General features: G+C 43.2%; 1 protein-coding gene across 16 annotated transcripts in view; it reads left to right on the top strand.

Annotated features, from left to right (window-relative positions):
* ABLIM1 (actin binding LIM protein 1) overlaps positions 1-20,231 on the top strand; it is a 299,642-nt gene that overhangs the window by 227,576 nt on the left and 51,835 nt on the right. For all 16 annotated transcript variants that reach the window (XM_047826492.1, XM_047826487.1, XM_047826500.1 and 13 more), the window contains exon 7: positions 19,806-19,893. In XM_047826492.1, coding sequence (XP_047682448.1) covers positions 19,806-19,893 — 88 coding nt within the window. The remainder of the gene's footprint in view (positions 1-19,805; positions 19,894-20,231) is intronic.

Below are 20,231 nucleotides of genomic sequence, written 5' to 3'. Positions count from 1 at the left end.
AGGGCACTAATCCTTACTGTCTCTTTGGTAAGGGATATATTTCTTGGTACTATCAAGTTCATCACCTCGCAGGGAAAAACCGGTTGCTCATACCTACGAGCTCTGGACTAGGCAGGAATTGCTAAGAACTGTTCAGTGGTTTTCTCATTCCTGTTTGATGAAGGTCACCCTTTGCTCTCGCCAGCCACCGGAATTAGGGAAGGGCTTTCAATTCACCTTGACTCTAAGCACACAGGTGCCACAGGCTGGGCTGGACTTTTACTATTGGTCCTTTACGGTAGGTTGGTGGGGGGCGGGGGTTGTAAACTGAAGTGTGTTGACCTGACGAAATTGCTGTGAGGTGGTATAAACCAGCTCAGGATAAATTGAGTGTGAAACCATTACTGTCAGATGTTGCCTGCCAGTGAGCTGTGTGTGTGTGCGTGTGTGTGTGTGTGTGTGTGTGTGAGAGAGAGAGAGAGAGAGAGAGAGAGAGAGAGAGAGAGAGAGAATTGCTTTTGCTTGATTTAAGAAGCAGTAGAAAACAGGCTATTACTAGCTACTAAAGCTAATTTCTTCTTGTTCTCAGGCATTATATTGTCTGGTAGTGACATTGGAAATACAGTGTCCTCCTAAGATAGCTGCTTTTCTGCAATAAAGAACCAGTATTCTTCTGTCTTCTCTTCCTATCCCTTCTTTAATTTTTTGTTTTGTAAATCATCCTGTTTATCAGTTAAAGGTACAAGGGGTAAGAAATGAACTTTCAGGTGATCGTTGTCCATGGAAATTCCATAGAAAAGTAACTTTAGGTGAAGAAATGTCTGGCTTTCTGGGTCCACTTTTGTTGGTTGGGGAAACAGAGGGTGAATGGGATAGCAATGTAGCAGGATTCCCACACAGAGAGTCGAGACACGGAGGCTTTTTAATTTCCAGGAAGCAACTTTATTCGTGCCGGCACTGCTCAGTGGGGTTCGTACCCGAAGAACTGAGCACCAAACGTCACGTGGCCTAGTTTTTTATACATTTTCTATTTCTTTGTCTCCCATATATGGTAACACACACACAAACATGTAGTCTGATTAAGCAGTCTCAGTTTACAAGGTCACGAGGGATATTGTCACGTAGGCGCATAGCCAGGTTACCTTGAAGTTTTCTCTCCCTTTTTTTCTCTCTCCTTAGGGAGGGGACCCCACCATAGTACGCGTGATATTTTCTTTTTCTTTTTACAGGTGATATTTTCTTGACTACCGCACAAGTGATAGGAAAAAAAATTGCAGTGTTTCGGTACATACAGAATGAAAGGGAGAGTCTGCTTCTCTTTCTAATCTCCGTGTAAAGGTCCACTTTCCATGAAGCCTGCTCTGACCTCTTGAGTCGTAATGAGCCACTGTCCCCTCCTCTTGACCCACCGGCAGAGTCCTCCATTCAGTGAATGCTTATTGAGCACTTCTTGTTTGCACGAGTTAGGGGGGCAAAGACGAATTAGGCTCCTGCCTAAAGGCTTTTGGCCTCCTGCGGACAGGCCTCTGGCCCGAGAGGAGGTAGCATAACATAAGGTATTCAGCATGGGTGCGCTGCGTTGGGTTGCAGTGCATTTTCTTTCCTCAGCTCGCGAACACTGGCCCTCTTTACGCACAAGAGAAAACGGCCTTTTGTCCACACTCCTGCCTCTAATAGCCTGATCGCTTTTGATATAAGCATTCCCCGCCTCCCTGCAATGTTCATCTGAGTCATCTCGGGCTCATCACGGCCGGCCTGCAGCAAGGAAGTGGGACAGCTGTACTGTCCTAATTGGACAGAAGGCAACTGACTTGTCTTGGATGAGGATCGCCTGAGCTGGCTTTTCTGCTCCAGAAAGACACTGAGAGAGCATCTGTCCACCTAGGATAGCGTGTCGCTAAAAAGTGATGCCGCCGTGGTCAAGTTTGAGAGAGTGGCAGAGGGAGACCTGCTTGGTCCGATATGAAAGGGAGGCTGTTAAATTTTATGATGTTCCGGGCAGCGGGAGGGGAATATTGGAGACTACAGACGGTGTTTTTTCCGCTGCGAGTTGTGAGTATTTTGTGCAGGTGACCTAGTTGTTGCTTACTGGAAGAATGAGAATTACTCTTTTCCAGGAAGGGCAGGAGGAGAAAATTTACAGGAGGTAGGATTATTCTAGAAAGAGGTGAGGAGGTCTAAAGAGAGTTTTTAAAAGGAAAACAGCTTAGAATAGAACAAAATCCTAACGTGGCTTCGCCAGAATAACCCGCTCTCAAAAATTTACTCTGCGATTACTCTTTAGTGCTATAGTTTTTCCCCACACTATACTTAGATGACATATTTTTGGTCTACTAGTTTGATGTATAATGCGTTCTTTAAACAAGAACTTAATATTTCATACTTGTACTATGCTAGCTGATTGCATAATTGTAGTTATAATATGCAATTATAAAAGACACAGTCACTGCCTAACACATAAATATCTACAAGCTCAAGGCCATTTGAGTGGAATAAATAAATGCCATCAGAGTATAGAGGAGGGAGGGATCATCTCCAGATGAGACCGATGAGAAAGAGTCCCTAGAAAAGGCAGCATTCAAAGCAAGCTTGGAACACTGGTATTCTATCATATAAAATACACTGTTTTTACGAAAAATACCTAATAGGTGCTCAACATCTATTGGACTCTGGAAATACAAAATTGAACATGGTGATGTTCTTGCTTTTTTTTGGAACATTTTATTTTTTTAAGTAATCTCTACACTCAACATGGGGCTCAGACTCACAACCCCGAGATCAAGAGTCACGCTCTACCGACTGAGCCAGTCAGGCACCCTACAGTGTCCTTGCTTTTGAGAAGTTAAAGTCTAGTAGGAAAACCTGTTACATAACCAGAAGTTACGGTATAATTTATTGTATTAGATAAATGTGTGTCTACTTCATAGTAATGTATTAAAAATATTTGGAACAAGAAAAAATGCAAATAGAAGGGAGTGCCTAAGTTGAGGAAGCTGGGGAAGGCTCATTCTCACCTGTAAGTGTTCAACCTTGGCACACCTAGGAATCACTTGGGGAGATTTTTATTTTTTATTATTTTTCTTTAAATTTTTTAATCCTTATTTATTTTTCAAAGAGAGAGAGAGAAAGGGAGCACAAGCAGGGGAAGGACAGAGAGAGAGAGGGAGACATAGAATCTGAAGCAGGCTCCAGCCTCTGAGCTGGCAGCACAGAGCCTGATGCAGGGCTCGAACCCACGAACCATGAGATCATGACCTGAGCCAAAGTCAGACACTCAACTGACTGAGCCATCCAGGCACCGCAGGAGGCTTTTTAAAAAAATTTTTTTAATGTTTATTTATTTTTTGAGAGAGAGAGAGACCAAGTGTGAGCAGGGAGGGGCAGAGAGAGAGGGAGACACAGAATCCAAAGTAGGCTCCAGGCTCTGAGCTGTCAGCACAGAGCCCCACGTGGGGCTTGAACCCATGAACTGTGAGATCATGACCTGAGGTGAAGTCAGATGGTTAACTGAGCCATGCAGGCGCCCCTTGGGGAGCTTTTTTTTTTTTAAATATTTTTTAATGTTTTATTTTATATTTGAGAGAGAGAGCATGAGCAGGGGAGGGCAGAGAGAGACGAAGACAGAATCTGAAGTAGGCCCCGATGCGGGGTTCAAACCTATGAGCAGTGAAATCGTGACCTGAGCCAAAGATGGACGTTCACCTGACTGAGCCACCCAGGTGCCCCTTTTTAAAAAATTTTTTTAAATATTTTATTTTATATTCGAGAGAGCATGAGCAGGGGAGGGACAGAGAGGGACGGGGACAGAATCTGACTTCCTGGGGAGCTTTTTAAAGGTGCTGATGGCCAAGCCTTTCCCCAGACCTACTCCATCTGTCTCCAGGGCTCCCCGTAACTTTTGACAGCGGGACAGGTAGCTGAGACCAGATTGCAGAGGGTGTTGAATGCCAGAGTTAGGATGTTTAACCTTGACCGTAGGCAATGGACAATGTTAAAGACTTCTTACCTAGAGTTAAGAACTGTGTATTGTGATCCATGGGATGTTTAATAAAAGTTAACCTGGTGTTTAAATGTCCCTAGCTCAGTAAAAGGCCTCTGAGTCTATGTCGATTAGCAGTGGGGAGAGAGGACTGACCCAAGCGGCACACCTGGGTGGCAGGGCTTTTCCTGTCTGTCTGTCTGTCATCAGAGGAGCTGGCCGGCTCTGACTTTGATGTTTGGTGGACTTTGCTAAGGAGCACTTAGAGAGCTGCACCGAAGAACTCAGGCTGGTCTGCTGCCCTGCGGCCAAAATGCAGGCTTACATCAGCTCTGGCTGTGCAGTCTGATACTTAGAGTGTTACAGAGCTGTGTGGACTACACAGAGTGGAACCCCGAATGCACAAAATCACTGGGTGATGTATACGGCTCCGGCTGTCATCTGGGTCCCAGCATCCAGCCATGGCACGGTCACTGGTTCCTCCTGGCAGGTCCCTTGTCACCTGACCACAACTGGTTGAGGTGTGGTGGGTACTTTTGGGGGGCAACCTGGCCGCACAGCACTCACCACTTATCCTGGCTCCACTCCCTGAGGCCTGCCCTTCCAGAGGAATCCAGAGGACTCAGCACAGGGAAGGCACGCAGCCGGCGTGTAGAGTCTGGAACGTAGACCCGCGTGTCTGTTTCTTTGCGGGATGCAGAAATGCCGTAGTGGTCATCCAGAGGTATGAGCCTTGCCTTCAGTGGGCTCTGATTTGTGGTATTTCCAAACCCGGGGGTCCTGAATTCTTTCATATGCCTCCCCTCTTAGAATTTACTTCTCACCCTGTTTTTTCTTCCTCCTGGCAATTAGAACTGACACCCAGTGATGGGGTGAGGGGTAGAAGCACCCCTACTATTCCCAGCGAAATGACAGAGCCTGGGCTCTGTAGATTCGGGGCTGGAAGGCGGAGTTGTTTATTAAAGGGGGTGAAGTCCAGCCACAACGGGATAAGAAATCAGACAAGGATGTTTTTCAAAGCAAGCTGTGTTTTTCTGACTGCTCCAGTATTGGTTTCCACCCTGAAGGCTCCTCTAACCCTGGGGAGGAAAAAATATTTTTAGTCTGATAGTGTGCTTTCGGCAGCCCAAGAGCTGAACCATCTGCACAGGAGTTGATAACTCAGAGCAATGGTTTTAGTGGAAATAACATGTAAGGGATCACCCAGGACTCCAAATTGAGGCACGGGCCACGTACAACGCTCTGTGTCTTACCCAACTTCTACAAAGTACTTTAAGAATTGTTTTAGAATAGAAATACTGAGGAAGGAAAAGAGAGGGGTGGGATGGGGCATCCGTTGTAATTCCTGGAGAAAGAAATGACAGAACCAGAATGTATTTTATTTTATTTTATTATTTTTTTTAACGTTTATTTATTTTTGAGACAGAGACAGAGCATGAATGGGGGAGGGTCAGAGAGAGGGAGACACAGAATCTGAAACAGGCTCCAGGCTCTGAGCTGTCAGCACAGAGCCTGACGCGGGGCTCGAGCTCATGGACCGCGAGATCATGACCTGAGCTGAAGTCGGCCGCTTAACCGACTGAGCCACCCAGGCGCCCCCGGAATGTATTTTAGAGATAGCAACTTGGCTAAGAAAAGCAGTTGACAAACTGGAATCTTGCTGAGTTGGGATAACACATTTGCTGTGCACTATATAACAAACTTAAAAGTTTTAATAATAATAATAATAATTTAAAAAAAAAACCTCCTGCCTTCTGTATGTTTCCTACGGGTCATAAAGTCATTACCAAGACATTAAATAAAGGGTACCAGTCCTGTAATCTGATACTGCCATACTTCTTCCCACCCACCTTCCATGCATTTGATTGTGCCATTTGGCCACCAGGACATGTATATTGATCACTGATTCCCTTGGAGCAGCTCTCATGGAAGAGACCCTTTGGATTGCTATTATTGTACATTCCTGACTCCAACATGCTCTGGTGTTGGCAAGGAGACCAGGAATGAGATCATGAGTAATAAGGAACCTTAAGTGTTTGCCCTTGCGCAAGACACAAAAAATTATCCAGTTGGGAGTAGGCTTCAGGAGTGTTGAACTTGGAGGCAAATATTTATCTTCTGGTGTTAAGAAAGGAAAGGATGTAAAACCTCTGACCTTGACTGTAGGGTGGTGTCTGAGTTTGGAAAGTGAATCGTATTGAGCCGGAAGCATGATGTATTTTTCACTGTTCCTTCCCAGGAACTATGCTAATAGTTTTTACCACATGCAGAGCGGCACCTGATTTTGCTATCCTACTACGTATGTCCAGTAACATTCCATCGGATTCCAAGAGTCTCTCCCTCTGGGGTTCAGCTTCCTGAAGAGACCCCTTTAAAATTCCCTTCAGGGTATAGTGTTTGGAAAGAAAATGGCCCAGAGTCATCCAGTGTTTTGGAACCTTGTCCATCCCTTCCCTGTGTCATATTGCTCAAAGTGAATTTATGTATAATTAACATTTCTTTACCTACACAGCAGTCTTGCAAGCTGGGTAGAACCAGCCTCCGACACCTTTTTTAACACTCTAGAACATACAAATCTTTTCAGAAAGTACACAGGATTGAGGGACATGAGCATTTGGGTCCCAGTGTATCCATTCATTCTGAAAGCTCAACGTAACAGATTTCTCAGACATCCACCTTTTTAATCTTTCCTGACATTGCACACATAGCAACTGAGGCAGCCTAATAATATGTCTAAAACAGGCCAATTGACTTGCTCCTACCGAGTCTATAGGAACCAAGATCCCTTTCTTGTCAATGATCTCAAATTAGCATCCTCAGGTGAGTTGCTATTTGTGTGAAGGATAGACTTACGAAGTTCCACTGATTTTTACCTGGGTGGTTAGCTTCTGGACGGCTTCATGGTAATTTGTGAAAAGGAGGGAGGATAGAAGCTTCTTATTTTTAAGCTGTCCAAGCTACCAAAGTAATTTTCAGTGTTTCTGACGCTTGAAATATAGCAGGATGTGTGTGTTGGGGGGGGGGGGGGGGGGACGGGGAGAGGAGGGAAGAGTAGACTTAATAAAACAAACAAACAAACAAAACCAAAAAAACGTAGATTTGAACACTAGCTCTGTCACTTGAAGACTTTTCTGAGCCCGTAATTAGGCATAAAAGTGATACCCTCCAAAGCACTGGGTGAATTAAATGGGAACATGCTTTCTAAATGTTCTGCTCTGGAACAGATGTAAAGGGTATTATTAACAGTAAAAATAATGGATAAGAAATATTTGAACTCATGAGAGGAAAACTTAGATCTTTTAGTAGCCACTGAAGCCCCCAACCTTCCAAACTCAATTTCTGCTTACTCTTTCCACTGTGCCTTGGCCCGAACTAGAAGCCACTCTGGAGGCTTTAAGGTAAAGCCTTCTGCAAAACGATCCAGGCAACACCAGCCATTGTCTGCTGATTTTGAGTCAGTTTAGGATTGAGATATAAGCATTATTTGCATTCCATCCACATGTCCCCATCAGTTGAAAGGATACAGCAGACAGAAGGACAAGGATGAAAGAAGGATTGAAAATGGCTCAGTGGCACTCTGGAGGGCCTGCAATAATGGAGACCTGAGGGGATTAAGCTACAGAGCTTCAGAGCTTCGACTGAGAGGCCATTTTATGTTAAAAAAAAAAAAAAAAAAATCATTCACTTCACAGAGGTTAGAAAAACACTTTGGGAATCCATTTGGCAGAGAGCTCTTAATTTGATTCTTCTTATTTAATTCCTTCAAATTCCTCTCAGATTAAAAATGTAATAAAAGGAAAACCACTCTGGACAACTGTTTGGCAGTGGCTGCTGAAGTTCAGCATAAACATGCCCGGTGACCTTGCCATATGCCGTCTGCTCCTACGTATAAGCACAACTGGAACTCGTATATAATTCAGCGAAAGACGTGGGCAGGAATTTTCACAGCAACAGTGTTTAAAACAGCCAACGCTTTCAAACCACCCAAATGTCCATCAGGAGTGGAATGGGTAAATAAATGTAGCATGTTGACATAAGGGAGTACTATGCAATCATGAGATGTCGTGAGGTACAACTACATACAGCATCATGGATAATTCTCGCAGGAAATCAAGTAAAAGAAGCCAGACGTATTTGCTTCCATTTATGTAAACTTCGAAACCAGGTAAAACTAGCATGTGGAGTTAGAAGTCAGCATAGTGAATAGGAGTCATGGGACCAGGAGAGGGCATGAGGGGGGCTTCTGCGTGCAGATAACGTTCTCTTTCTTGCTTTGGATGCATTCATGAAAATTCACTCAAATGTACACAATGTGTGCATTTGTCTTAGCGCCTGTTATACCTCAACAAAGAAGTCTACCTAAATGAAAAAATAAAGGCATTCCTCCTTCCTACTCCAAAGAAGAGGCGGGAAAGTATATTCAAGACTTCCTACCTACCTTGTAAGGGAGAACAATCTGATATGATACATAAAATGGGATTTTTGATAGCTAAGAAAAACAAAGCATAGACTAGATTGCACCAACTGCTGACAAAGCACCTGGTCGGGGAATGCCAAATTCAGCTAACACCCAAGGAAATTCAACACCAGATCCTCAGGTCACTGGTTACCCTCTAAACTATGCTGTATTTCTTAATAACTTACTTACCAGAAGAGAATAATGGGATGATGTTTTCCATGCTATTTAGTCAGTTCCATGCTATTTAATCAGTTTCAAGGAAGTTTCGCACCTGGGAGACATGACCTTGCTATTATTGAATCTGAAAACGACAGGCAGGCTGGAACTACCAGGCCTGCTTTGTAAGGGTTTAGGGTCACACTGTCCCGTACCGTGAAGATCGCCTATGTCAGGAAATAACATTTAGGATAGTTGGCCTTAAAGGCCTTGGTATTATTTACAGTGCTTTTTTTAAAGTTTTTTTTAAATATATTTGGGGGGGGGGGTAGAGAGAGTGGAGGGAGAGAAACCCAAACAGGCTCCACGCTGTCAGCACAGAGCCCGACACAGGGCTCAATTTCATGAACCGTGAGATCCTGACCTGAGCTTAAATCAAGAGTCAGTTGCTTAACCAACTGAGCCACTTAGGTGCCCCCATTTATGGTGTTTTTTTTAAATAACATTTGAGTGGGTGATGGGCATTGAAGAGGGCACTTGTTGGGATGAGCCCTGGATGTTGTATAGAAACCAATTTGACAATAAATTATATATATATATATTTTTTTTTAAAGTGAAAAAAGAAAGAAAGAAAAAATAAATAGATAACACTTGATCACACTGTTGATGGCTGGGAGCAGGAGGGACAGTGGAAGTAAAGTTTTTGTTAAGAACTTAAATTATCTAGTCTTTCTTTAGCATTAGCAAATTGTAAAATGCGAAGGCCTTGATTTTGTATGATGCACTATTATTTGTATTCTTAGAGAAAGGAAAAGAAGTTGAAAGATGATCCTAAGAGCCAGGGTGGACCTCAGCAGGGGCCTCCCTTGTAACCTGAACAACCGAGGGCTAGGAAAGCTGCAGGACCTGGGGGTTCTACACAGCTTGGAGTTGGACAGACCTGAATTCAGATGACAGATCTATCCCTTGCTAACCAAGTAACCTCGGACAATTTCTTGGTCTTGCTAATGTTTGATTTCCTCACCTGTTAAACTGGGTGTAGCACCGACCTCACAGTGCTGCAGGAAGGGTCAGAAGGGATATGGCTTATGGGGTGCTCAGCACAGTGTCTGGAAACAAGTAAATAATGAAATTATAGCTGAAGCACTGAAGTGCATCCATCACTTCTCTTTGGGCGGCCGTAATGGTGCGGGGAATAGTAGGCTCATCAACGTAGAGGTTTTCTGATAAGGGTTTCTGATCCTAACTCGCCAGACGTTGCGAGAGCACTTGCTGTGCGGAAAGCAAGAGCGATCCTAGAGTTATGGAGATAGCGGTGGGACCGATGTCTTCAAAGGCATGCATAATCCAACATGAAAGAAAAAGAAAAATCTCACCTTGCGTCGACTGGTACTAGGTACTCGGTGATCAACATGCCTTTGGTTGTTTCATTTTCATAATAATCCTACCTGGCCGCTTTTCTAATGCCAGTTGGTACAGATAAAGAAATGATTCCAGAGGAGAACCCAAGGCCACAGTGTTTGCAAGACCAGCAGGCAGACCTCCGGGTTCTCTTGATGCCAAAGCCCATCTCTTTCCCTTCCGTGTTGCACAGTGGGGTGGGGCAGACAGTCCAGCCATAATAGCTAGAGGCAAAATTAAAAAAGGCAAAATTCCACTGACAGTGGAAGCACAGAGCCGTGGGAACGTCAGGGAGAGGTGAGGTTCAGATGTAGACACTCCCCTTGATTAGTTTCAGATTTGCGTTTTGTCGTCAACGTAGTTATTTGCTCTGCCTTCGGTTTGGCAAAATAGCCAAGATAGATGTTATGTTAGTAAGGTGTCTCTTACCACTCATCCTAACCATCTTTTTGCATCATACAGGAATCACTTTTCTAGTTGCCTAAGATTTCTGAAAAAGAAACAACGCAGGTGTTGTGATGGTATTGATCCAAGAGAGTCGAATTTGTATCCTAAGATCTGGGATATTTCCCAGTTCTGACACTTAGCCGTGTGACCTTGGTGCAGCACATCATCTGTCCTCTGAGCCTGTTTAACCAGCATAAAACAAAAAGAATGATGTCATCTATTTCAAAGGGTCAGAAAAGAATCCAATTAGATATTGTGTGTGAAAGCACACAGCCAAAGAGCCAACCCGGGAGAGTCCCAGGAGCTACGCTAAGGGGAGTCACCCAGGTTTTCATTTCTACTTCTCATGTGGTTCTGGGAAAATTACTTCATCTGTCTGTAGTCTGCTTTCTCTTCTTATACGAAAAGAATGGTACTTCTTCTGAAGACAGAGAAATAATAATGAGATTAGTGAACTACTTTTTGTAAGCCCTTTGTAAACATTCAAATCTTCAGATAATTGCTAACAATGCAATATTATATATGCATATCTAGCTTTCTATATATAAAGGCACATTTGATTCTGGAGAAAGAATCCATTCCTTTCAACAACTCTCCAGAAGAATCTGAACTCCCCACCCCCACCCCAAAAGGAACGAAGGCATGTGTCATTGCAGACAGTGAATAGAGCAATTCCTCCTATCTTCCCAGTCAGGTCCCTTGCACACCACCCCACTGTTCCCACTGTTCACTGTTTTCCTTCTTCCCTTCCCTTCCCTTCCCTTCCCTTCTTTATTTCTGTTGGCATGTCTCTTTATCAAGGAATAGTTTACACACCATAAAATTCACTCATTGTAAGTGTGTGGTCTGATTATTTTTATTACACGTATACAGTTGTGCAGCTATCACTATAATGCAATGTTAGGACTTTTCAGCCACCCCATCTCGACTGCTCATCTGCAGTCCGTCCTACTCCCGTCCTACCCCAATCCCATTTCCAACAACCACTCACCTACTTTATATTGCCTTCATCTTTCCGTTCCTAGAAACTTCACATAAATGGAACCATACAATCCATCTGTTTGTTGCATAGATCGATAGTTTGTTCCTTTCAATACGAACAACAGCTTTGCAGTATTCCATTACTCCACATTTTGTTTGTTCACCAGCTGAGAGCCATTTGGATTGTTTCCAATTTGGGGTTATTAGGAATAACCCTGCTGTGAACTTTTGCACAGAAGCCTTTGTGTGGACATATGTTATCATTTCTCTTAGTTTAAAACCTAGTAGTATGCTGGGTCGCAAGGTATATTTATGTTCAACCTTTTGAGAAACTTCCAGAAGTTTCCAAACTAGCTATACCATTTTACATTCTCATCAGCAGTGGATGAGTGTATCACTTTCCCCACATCCTCCTCAGCACTTGGTATGGTCAGTCTTTTTAATTATAGCCATTGTAACCAGTGTGCATGTGCTTATTCAGCATGCATATATCTCCTTTTGTGAAGTGTTTATTTAAATCTTTGCTCATTTTTTTCAATTGAGTTGCTTGGCCACTTATTTTGCATTGTCATCGTTCTTTGTATATTCTAGATACCAGTCTTTTTTTTTAGAAATGCGATTTGCCGCGATGTCTTCCAATCTGTGACTCCAGAGGTATCACGATACCTTTTGAAGAGAAAAAGATTTTAATCATGACGACATTCAGCTTATCAATCTTTTTCTTTTATGAATTATGTTTTTGTAGACTAAGAAATATTAAACCAAGGTCACAAAATTCTTCTTTGATGTTTTTGTCTAGAAGCATTATAGTTTTAGCTTGTATATTTAGGTCTGTGATTCATTTTAAGTTAATTTTTTGTTTATGGTGTGAGGTAGGGTTTGCTTGAATATATAGATCTAATTGTCCCCTCATCATTTTTTGGAAAGACGACGCCTTCCCCATCAAATTGCCTTGGCATTTTACTTAAAATTAATTAACCATGAATGTGGCAATTTATTTTGGAATTCTCTCTTCTATTCCGTTGACCTATAAGTCTATCCCAATACCAGTCCATGCTATCTTGATAACTTCTAGCTTTATAGTAACTTTTGAAATCATATAGTTTAAGTCTTCTGACTTTATCCTATTCTTTAAAAAAATTTTTTTTTACTCTCTTGGGTCCTCTGCATTGCCACATAAGTCGTAGGTCAGCTTTTCAATCTCTACAAATAATCCGGCTTGGATTTTGTAGAGATTGCACTGAACGTATAGGTCGATTTAAAGAGACTGGTTATGTCCCGTGGGAATGCACACATTTACAGATAACATGTATCTAACACTGTTAAATTGTAAAGACTGCTTTAAAGTTTTTGCACTTGATTCCCTGGAAGGAGATGAGAAAGCACTAACCATCTGCAAAAATCCAATATGCATTTACACTGAGATGTTGCCACTTTTTTCATTCTTTACCCCTCATTAAAAGAAGGGAGTTGGTGTTCTGTCTTTTATATTTTGAGCAGCTGGTCAAAGGGAACCAGATCATTGGGAGGCGGTGGTGTATTTGTCTCCGCTCTGTTTTGTGCATCTTCACTGGAGTAGATGAGCTGTGACCCCTCCCTCTGACACAGCACACGTGTTTGGAGCAAACACTCCAGGTTGCAGCCGCAGTTGGGTGGCTAAGGCCGTCTGGCTGCAGGATGTTCTCATCTGTGCAGGTTGGCTTTGCACAGACTTGTGTAGAACCCTCCGGGCTTTGGGAAAGCTGCCTGGGCAAACTGATTTGTTCACCTTTGCCCAGGATACAAAATTTGGGCCAGGGCACACCCTCATTATCCTGCCTCTTCGGGGTGCTGCATTATGGGAAACACCCTCCTGGAACAGGTGAGTGTTCAACTTGGAGATCAAGCCAGTCCAGTCACATTGGAAACCTCTCCCATTTCAAGAGAAAAAACCAGCAGACTTAAAGACGGCTGAGTCAGCCCCCACACTGCCCTTCTGCAGGAGTAAAACAGGGAACTTGCGTGCTTCTGCCTCTCCCTCCCCACCCATGCACCTGCCATGTAAGCAACAAATCCTTGTTACACCTTTGGCTTCTTCATCTACCATCAGGTTGAGGGTTTGGGGACCACCCAGACGGGTGTTTCCTCAGTTCTTGATGATTTGTATACTCATCTCAGTGCTTATAAAACAAAAAAAAAAGAAGCTGATTTCTTAAATCCCCCGCCTTAAAGCCATTGAACCCATTTTTGAAAGAATCTTGGGTGTTGCTTCTGCACAGTACCATTAGAAAACTCCTGGTCTAGGCCAACATACTTACCTCACGTGTTTATATGTCCTTCATCTAAAGTCACTGTCAATCAGAGCTGTATTTGCAAGAGTCTTGGGGACAGAAAAGCAATTTGTTTATTCCTTTGGGTATTCTAAGCAAATCATCTGTAAATCAAGTTAGATCTTTTAGAAACAACGGCATCCTAGACCTTGATAGTTTAACTTCCCCATATGGAAATGACTACATTCAGTTATCTTTCAGTACCACACCATTGGTTTTTCTCAGGGGTCTATATAAGAAACTACCTGAACGTTTCCAACCATCGGCGAAATTAGCGTGGAAGATGATTTTCCATTCCAGAGCCAGGGTCCTCCATAAGAATTTTCTTGGTGCTTTTAGAGGGCAGGCCTGGACACAAAGCCGAGCTCTACTTTTTGGAAGCACCAGGGACTTTGAGTGTTGGACATTGTCCACTTTGAGCATTAGTTTCTTTGCTTACCGGTATAAGACAATAAAATAGCACCTACATCACGGGAGTGTAGTGAGACCGGTCCCTTAAAGTCCTTGATGCAATGCCTTGCACAGAGTAAGACCCAATGGCAGTTCAGCCTACAATGACTGTTCGTTTATTTAGAATAGGAAACCTCACCTCTCTAGTCACAGTTGTATGTGGCCATTTTTTTCACACAGTGAGACTTTTGTGGCTCATTTTCCCTTTTGTCTTCATCTAGTGAGAAACTCAGATCACAGTAGGTTTGTCTGAGTGTGGAGCCTTGATATTTTCTTTTCCCCTAAGGTTTTTGTCCAGTTGTTCACAGATCATGACCTTCTCTGATAAGAATCTGCAAGTCCTTTTTGGAAGAAGGTAGGGCATAAGTTATAAATGGCTGAAGGTTGACTTCAGGAGCCATCATTCACATCGCCTAGGCTCGTGTCGGGAGTAGGACACTCTGAGGGAAAGAGGGTAAAGAAAAACTAAAAAGGACAGTTGGTCATCCAGGAGCTAAGCAGATTATCAGGCAAGCAGATTATCTGTCCAAGGATGGGTTCTGTAATTACAGTTCTCTTTCGCCACTCCCAGAGGGCTGTTACAGTCAGCACAGGGCGTAGGGCATCCAGAAATCCTCCTGGGTATAAGGCACTATGGAGTCATTGCTTAAACTCCATTCCCTACCATCAAGAATTTCCTCTCTCTACCCAAATTGCTTTTCTGTTAACACTGTTGTGTGAGCTCGTAGAGCTATGGGGTTTCACGCAGAATCACAGAATTTTATGGCTGCATGGGACTTGCAATTGTTTAGTTCAGCCCTTCGCTTTTTACAGATGAGGGGCCTGGGGCTTGGAGAGGGTATGTAGTGGCATCCTTGAGGTCTTATGGGTAACACATTAACGAATGACACCCATTCTCTTGATTCCAAACATGGTAACCCTTTCCCAGGGGACCCCCTCATCCACAAGGAGTTCAGAACTATCTGCTCTGCTAGACGATGGATTTTATCAAAAGCTTGGTGCCTTCAATTAAATCCTGCCTTACAGTAGATAGTATTACTCCAGATGGTATTCTAGTCTGTATGCTAAAGTTCCTACTCCAATTTAGAGTTTAACCAAATAGTAATAATTACCACAGAAGTCTGACATAATCAGCACTATGAAAGGCAAGCAGTTTTTTGCACTTTGAATGTGCAGGCAGGTGCTTTATAAAACTCAGCTACATAAGCAAGTTGTCTATTTTCCAGAGAGTTTAATGCCAGCCAGAATGTAGATGCTTAACATGTGCACTTTGAATATGTGAAAAAGAAGAAAATAGGTTAGAAGTTTTTTTACACAGCAGGATACAGAGACGGGCGGAGAACAGTGATTGCAGAGCTCTGGTGAGCCCCACGGCACATCTGGTCCCACAGGCTCAGGCACAGCTAGAGTTGCAGGGTGTGGGCTTGAGGCCAGGTACCTGGTTAACTGTCACTTAGGAAGTCACCTGTCATAACAAAGCCCACACTGTGCTGTAAAACTTGATGATCAATAGCCGCCTCTCCACAATGAATCGTACGTTTACTATCTGTTCTAACGTAGGCACTATATACTCTTCCATTTTACTCATGATCCGAAATACTTTTCCTTCTTCTACAAACGACTGCAGTGTAAACGATTTTGATTCAACTGTGTCCGTTTGGGGAGTTAGTTTGCATATGAGCCCACGTCTTTGTTCAGCTCTGATCCTTTTCCTGGCCCTGTGCGCAGGGCTTGACTGTGAACCGTCACGGTGCCGGTATAAGAAGAAATGAAAGAGAAGAGGTGGCTCACACATGCAAAGCAGAGGCTCCCTTGGCCTTGAGCCCCTGGCCCCGTGGTCCCCTAGGATGCACTGCCACAAAAACAGACTTTTCAATGGCCGTGAAATGGCCCTTGAGTCTGGCCGACCGCATTACTTGACATGTTCAGCGTTGGGAGACGAAGCAGGTACATGAGTCAAGACCAATGTCCCTGGCATTACGATAGTATTGTTTCTTAGCAGTGCTTTCTGCCAGTAATTCATAGACCACAGCCTGGCACATGGGGCCTTGGCATATCTTCCATCCACCTTGTGTGACAGCTCAGGTGGCACCATTACTCTTCTGTGCTTGTCCTTGGGCAAGAACAGGCACCGAGAAGGCCTTTTACGAGCATCCCAAACTGCACTAAGAAGCCTTTTTGTGAATGGCCCTGAGACCACCTCTGTGCTGAGGATTACTGCTGTTGTTCCTATGATTTATGATGATAGTGTGCCACACCGTTTTCAAAATAATACATCATCGCTCCCCCTCACAACGTCACTCCGAGGTGGTTCTAGCAGTGTGGTGCTGTATGGTTAGAGAGGCTGCAACCTTCACAAGACCCCCCAGTGCCAAAACTGGATTTGAATCCAGTGCCACCTACCCCAGCGTCTCCACACTTTCAACTAGTGGTTTATGCGTCTACATTATAGGCATTCCTTTTCTGCATGATTTTTTCCCTTGGTAACGTTAGTTTTGAACTCTTTCCATGTAAGTTTATTTCATTCTTTTAATGGCCACGTAGGATTGAATGTTTTGTCTGACTACTTTCTGATTTAGGTTGCTTTCTGTTTCTTTGTTCTTTCCTGTTGTAAATAATCTTGAAGACCGTCGATACAAACGCCGTTAAGCACGGGTATGAGAATTTCTGTAGGATGGCTTCCTAGAAATGGAATTGTGTGTCAGAGAGTTTGTGCATATTAAATGTTAATAAATATTGCCAGAGTTTCCTTCCAAAAAGAATTTTGCTCACCGACAGTGTGTGAGAAGCCTATTTCCTGACATTAGTCTTTTTGTCATTGCCAGTTTGGTGAAGAAAAAAAATTTTTTTTTCTAAATTGTGTTTCCCTGATTCCTGGTGGAGCTGAGCTAATTTTTATTTGAGGGGTCATCTACATGTCTTCTGGAAATTGCCTTTTGCCCTTATTGCCACTTATTTTTTATTAGAGACACTCTTTATATATTATGGGTAATAATCTTGTATCTGAAATGTGTGCCAAGTATTTTTCTCCCTGTTACTTCTCTTTTAACTTTATGTCTAGACATTTTTCTGTGTGTACGCTGTCATTATTTGTGTTTATTGTGTTTCTGGATTTTGCCTTGTTCAGGAAGCCATTCCTACCCCAAGTTTCCTAAATTATCTCCTATATATCCTTCTAATATTTCTACATTTTTGTTTCTGTTTAGCTCTGTAACTCTCTAGAACTCTTTTTTGGATAAGTTATGAGTCAGGAATCTAGATTTACTTTTCTTTACATGGAGAGTCCATTGTTCTCACCATTAATGGAATAATCCATTCTGTAACTCATTTGAAATGCCACCATAATCATAGACTAAATTCTCTTGTGTGTAGTGTGCAATGGGTTCCTCTGACTTACCTGTTTCGCCAATTTATTTTCTATTCCTGTACCAACATTGAAGCACTTTAATTATTTGCGCCTTTAGAATACTTTTCATGGGGCACCTGGGTGGCTCTGTCAGTTAAGCATCTGACTTTAGCTCAGTTTCAACTCACGGTCTATGAGTTTGAGCCCAGTGTCGGGCTCTGTGCTGACAGCTCAGAGCCTGGAGCCTACCTCGGATTCTGTGTCTCCCTCTCTCTCTGCCCGGCCCCCTCTCAAAAATAAACAAACATTAAAAAAAATTTTTTTTAAGAGTAACTTTTTATGTCAGGAAAGGAAAATCTTTATTGATGCTCTGTCTTTCAAAAAATGTCTGTATATTTGTGTATTTTTTTTCCATATGAACTTACAGAATCAGCTTGTCTATAGACAAAACCCCTGTGAGCATTTTCATTGGGAATGCATTGCAATAATAGATTTATTTTAGATAATTTTAGATAAATTGACATCTTTAAATATTTGGTTTTCTCATCCAGAAATATTGCATGTTTTTTAGCCTTTTATGTCCGTCAACTAGGTTCTACCATTTTCTTTATGTCAGTCTCACGTTGAAGGCTTTGTGTGTTGTGATTTAGAAACGGAGTCCCATTTTCCCATTATGCTGACCGAATTTGTATTGCTAGTCAGTAGGAAAGCTATTGGGTTTTCTGTGTTAATTTTTAATCTAGCTATTGGAACTCTTTCATTAGTAATCTTTATACGTCTCTTATCACGTTGGCTAGGACTAGACCAAGGTAGAAAACCTTTGGTGAAAGTGTAAGTCATTGTCTTGGTGTTATCTTTGTTGAGAATGCACCTAATGTTGCACCACTAACTAGGATAGATACACCATATCAGTTTGGAGAACTTTCTTCCCACTCCCAGCTTACTGAGGAGTGTGCTTTTCACTAGAGACCACCCAAGATTCCCGTCAAGGTGCCTTCTTTCACTCACATTTGACCCTGGATGGTCTAAGGGAAGGAGCTACTTGGTGCGACATTTCCTATGCTTCCTTCATCCCCTGAGGGAAAAATAAGTAAGTAAGTAAGTAAGTGTGAACCAAAACAAGAATGCCTCTTCTAGAATTTTCTGACTGGGCACCATTGGCCAGATTTCATTCCTGGCTTCTATTTTGAAATAACTTCCTTTTTTTTTTTCCCACTTGATTGTCTTAAGCAACCAACCAGCATCTCACGCTCTGGTTGCTAAGTGGCTTTTGCAGTTTCTACTGGAGGGTGTGAGAAAGGAATCACTACCTGACCTCTGGTTTCCTGTTGAGATTTCATGCAGGCGCAGGGTGCAGCTACTTCTGACTCTGTGCTCTCAGCCCTGCCTTGCATGTGGCCCGTGCGAAAGAAGTGTTGCACGGTTGGTTGAGAAAATGATTTCATCGCAGAGTACCTTTGGTAATTTTTAGGGGGTAAGGATTTTTTGCTAAGTGATAAAAAAGATTTCATTTTGTCAGGCATGCATTTGGAGCGTGATTCTAATGTGACTTGGCACCTGTCTGGAGAATTGTCCCTGTGTCCAGTGACATTTTGCTTTGGGGAAGTCAACACCTGCTGTGCTGGCATCTGTCATATTCAGGAATGTGAAATGCTCATGAATAATGCAGGGCCAACCTCAGTAAAGTGCCTTCTTCAGAAACCACTTAATGTAAGACTTTGATAAAAGATCGTTGTAAGCAACACAGAAGAGACTTTGGGGTCCTTCTGAGGTAAAAGTTGTGGATGATGCCTCTTACCATGGTTTTTCTCCTCTTGATGCAAGCTAGATTTTATTATTTTTAGACAGTTTAGCTAAGGAAGCAAAAAAACCTGCTAAATATGAGAATCCTGTCTTTTTATTGCTTTAATACAAACCAATATTAGTCTTTGCCTCCATTTGGGTGTTGTTTTGTGGGGGTAGGGTTTTTTGGAGATGGAGTGGGCTTATCACAGGCACATGGCGAGTCACTGGCAACCATCCATGGGTACCCAGGCCAGGGGACAAACGGGCTCCAGAAACCCCGAGAAGCAAAGCTGCCCCATCATCCAGGCACAAGTAGCTGGTCTGTGAGCCCCTTCCTGTTCTAATGGGGCGGCCTCAGCTTCCAGGGCTGTTGACGTAGGAGGCGTTGGTCAACTGGGCACTTACTTTTCCCGCCTCAGCTGTTTCTTTTTTTCCTCCAAATCCCGAGTCCAGAAAAGAGGCTGAGAGCTGTGACAGGGTGTAAACTAAGAGCCCCTACCTCTTCTCTTGCAGGCAGGTGACAAACATTACCACCCCAGCTGTGCACGATGCAGCAGGTGCAACCAGATGTTCACAGAAGGAGAGGAAATGTATCTTCAAGGTAAGATGGGCTCGAGAAGCCAGTAAGTTCTCCCCACCGGAGGAAAGAAAACCTTGCTTTGTCTGCTCGTTTTCAGAGAAGGAGGCCTTTCATTAGCCGCAAGGCTCCCCAGATCCAAAATGAACGTGGCCAAAAGTTACCTCAGCAATTAGTATTCATCAGCCAAGCAGTGGGCATGCTGGCAGTGAGCCCCTGAGTCTGTTGAACAAAGGAATGCGATGCTTCTGGAATGAACAAATAGGACTTGATGTTTGGTGCCGTGGAGGTGAGGCAAGGATGAAAATCAGCAACACCTCCTTCCAGCCCCCTCCCCCCAGGAATAGGCTTGGGAAAAAAGG

This window comes from Prionailurus viverrinus, chromosome D2 (assembly GCF_022837055.1).
Source record: "Prionailurus viverrinus isolate Anna chromosome D2, UM_Priviv_1.0, whole genome shotgun sequence".
Taxonomy (NCBI): domain Eukaryota; kingdom Metazoa; phylum Chordata; class Mammalia; order Carnivora; family Felidae; genus Prionailurus; species Prionailurus viverrinus.
Note: the sequence above shows the minus strand (reverse complement) of the source record. Positions and strands in the feature narration are given on the sequence as shown.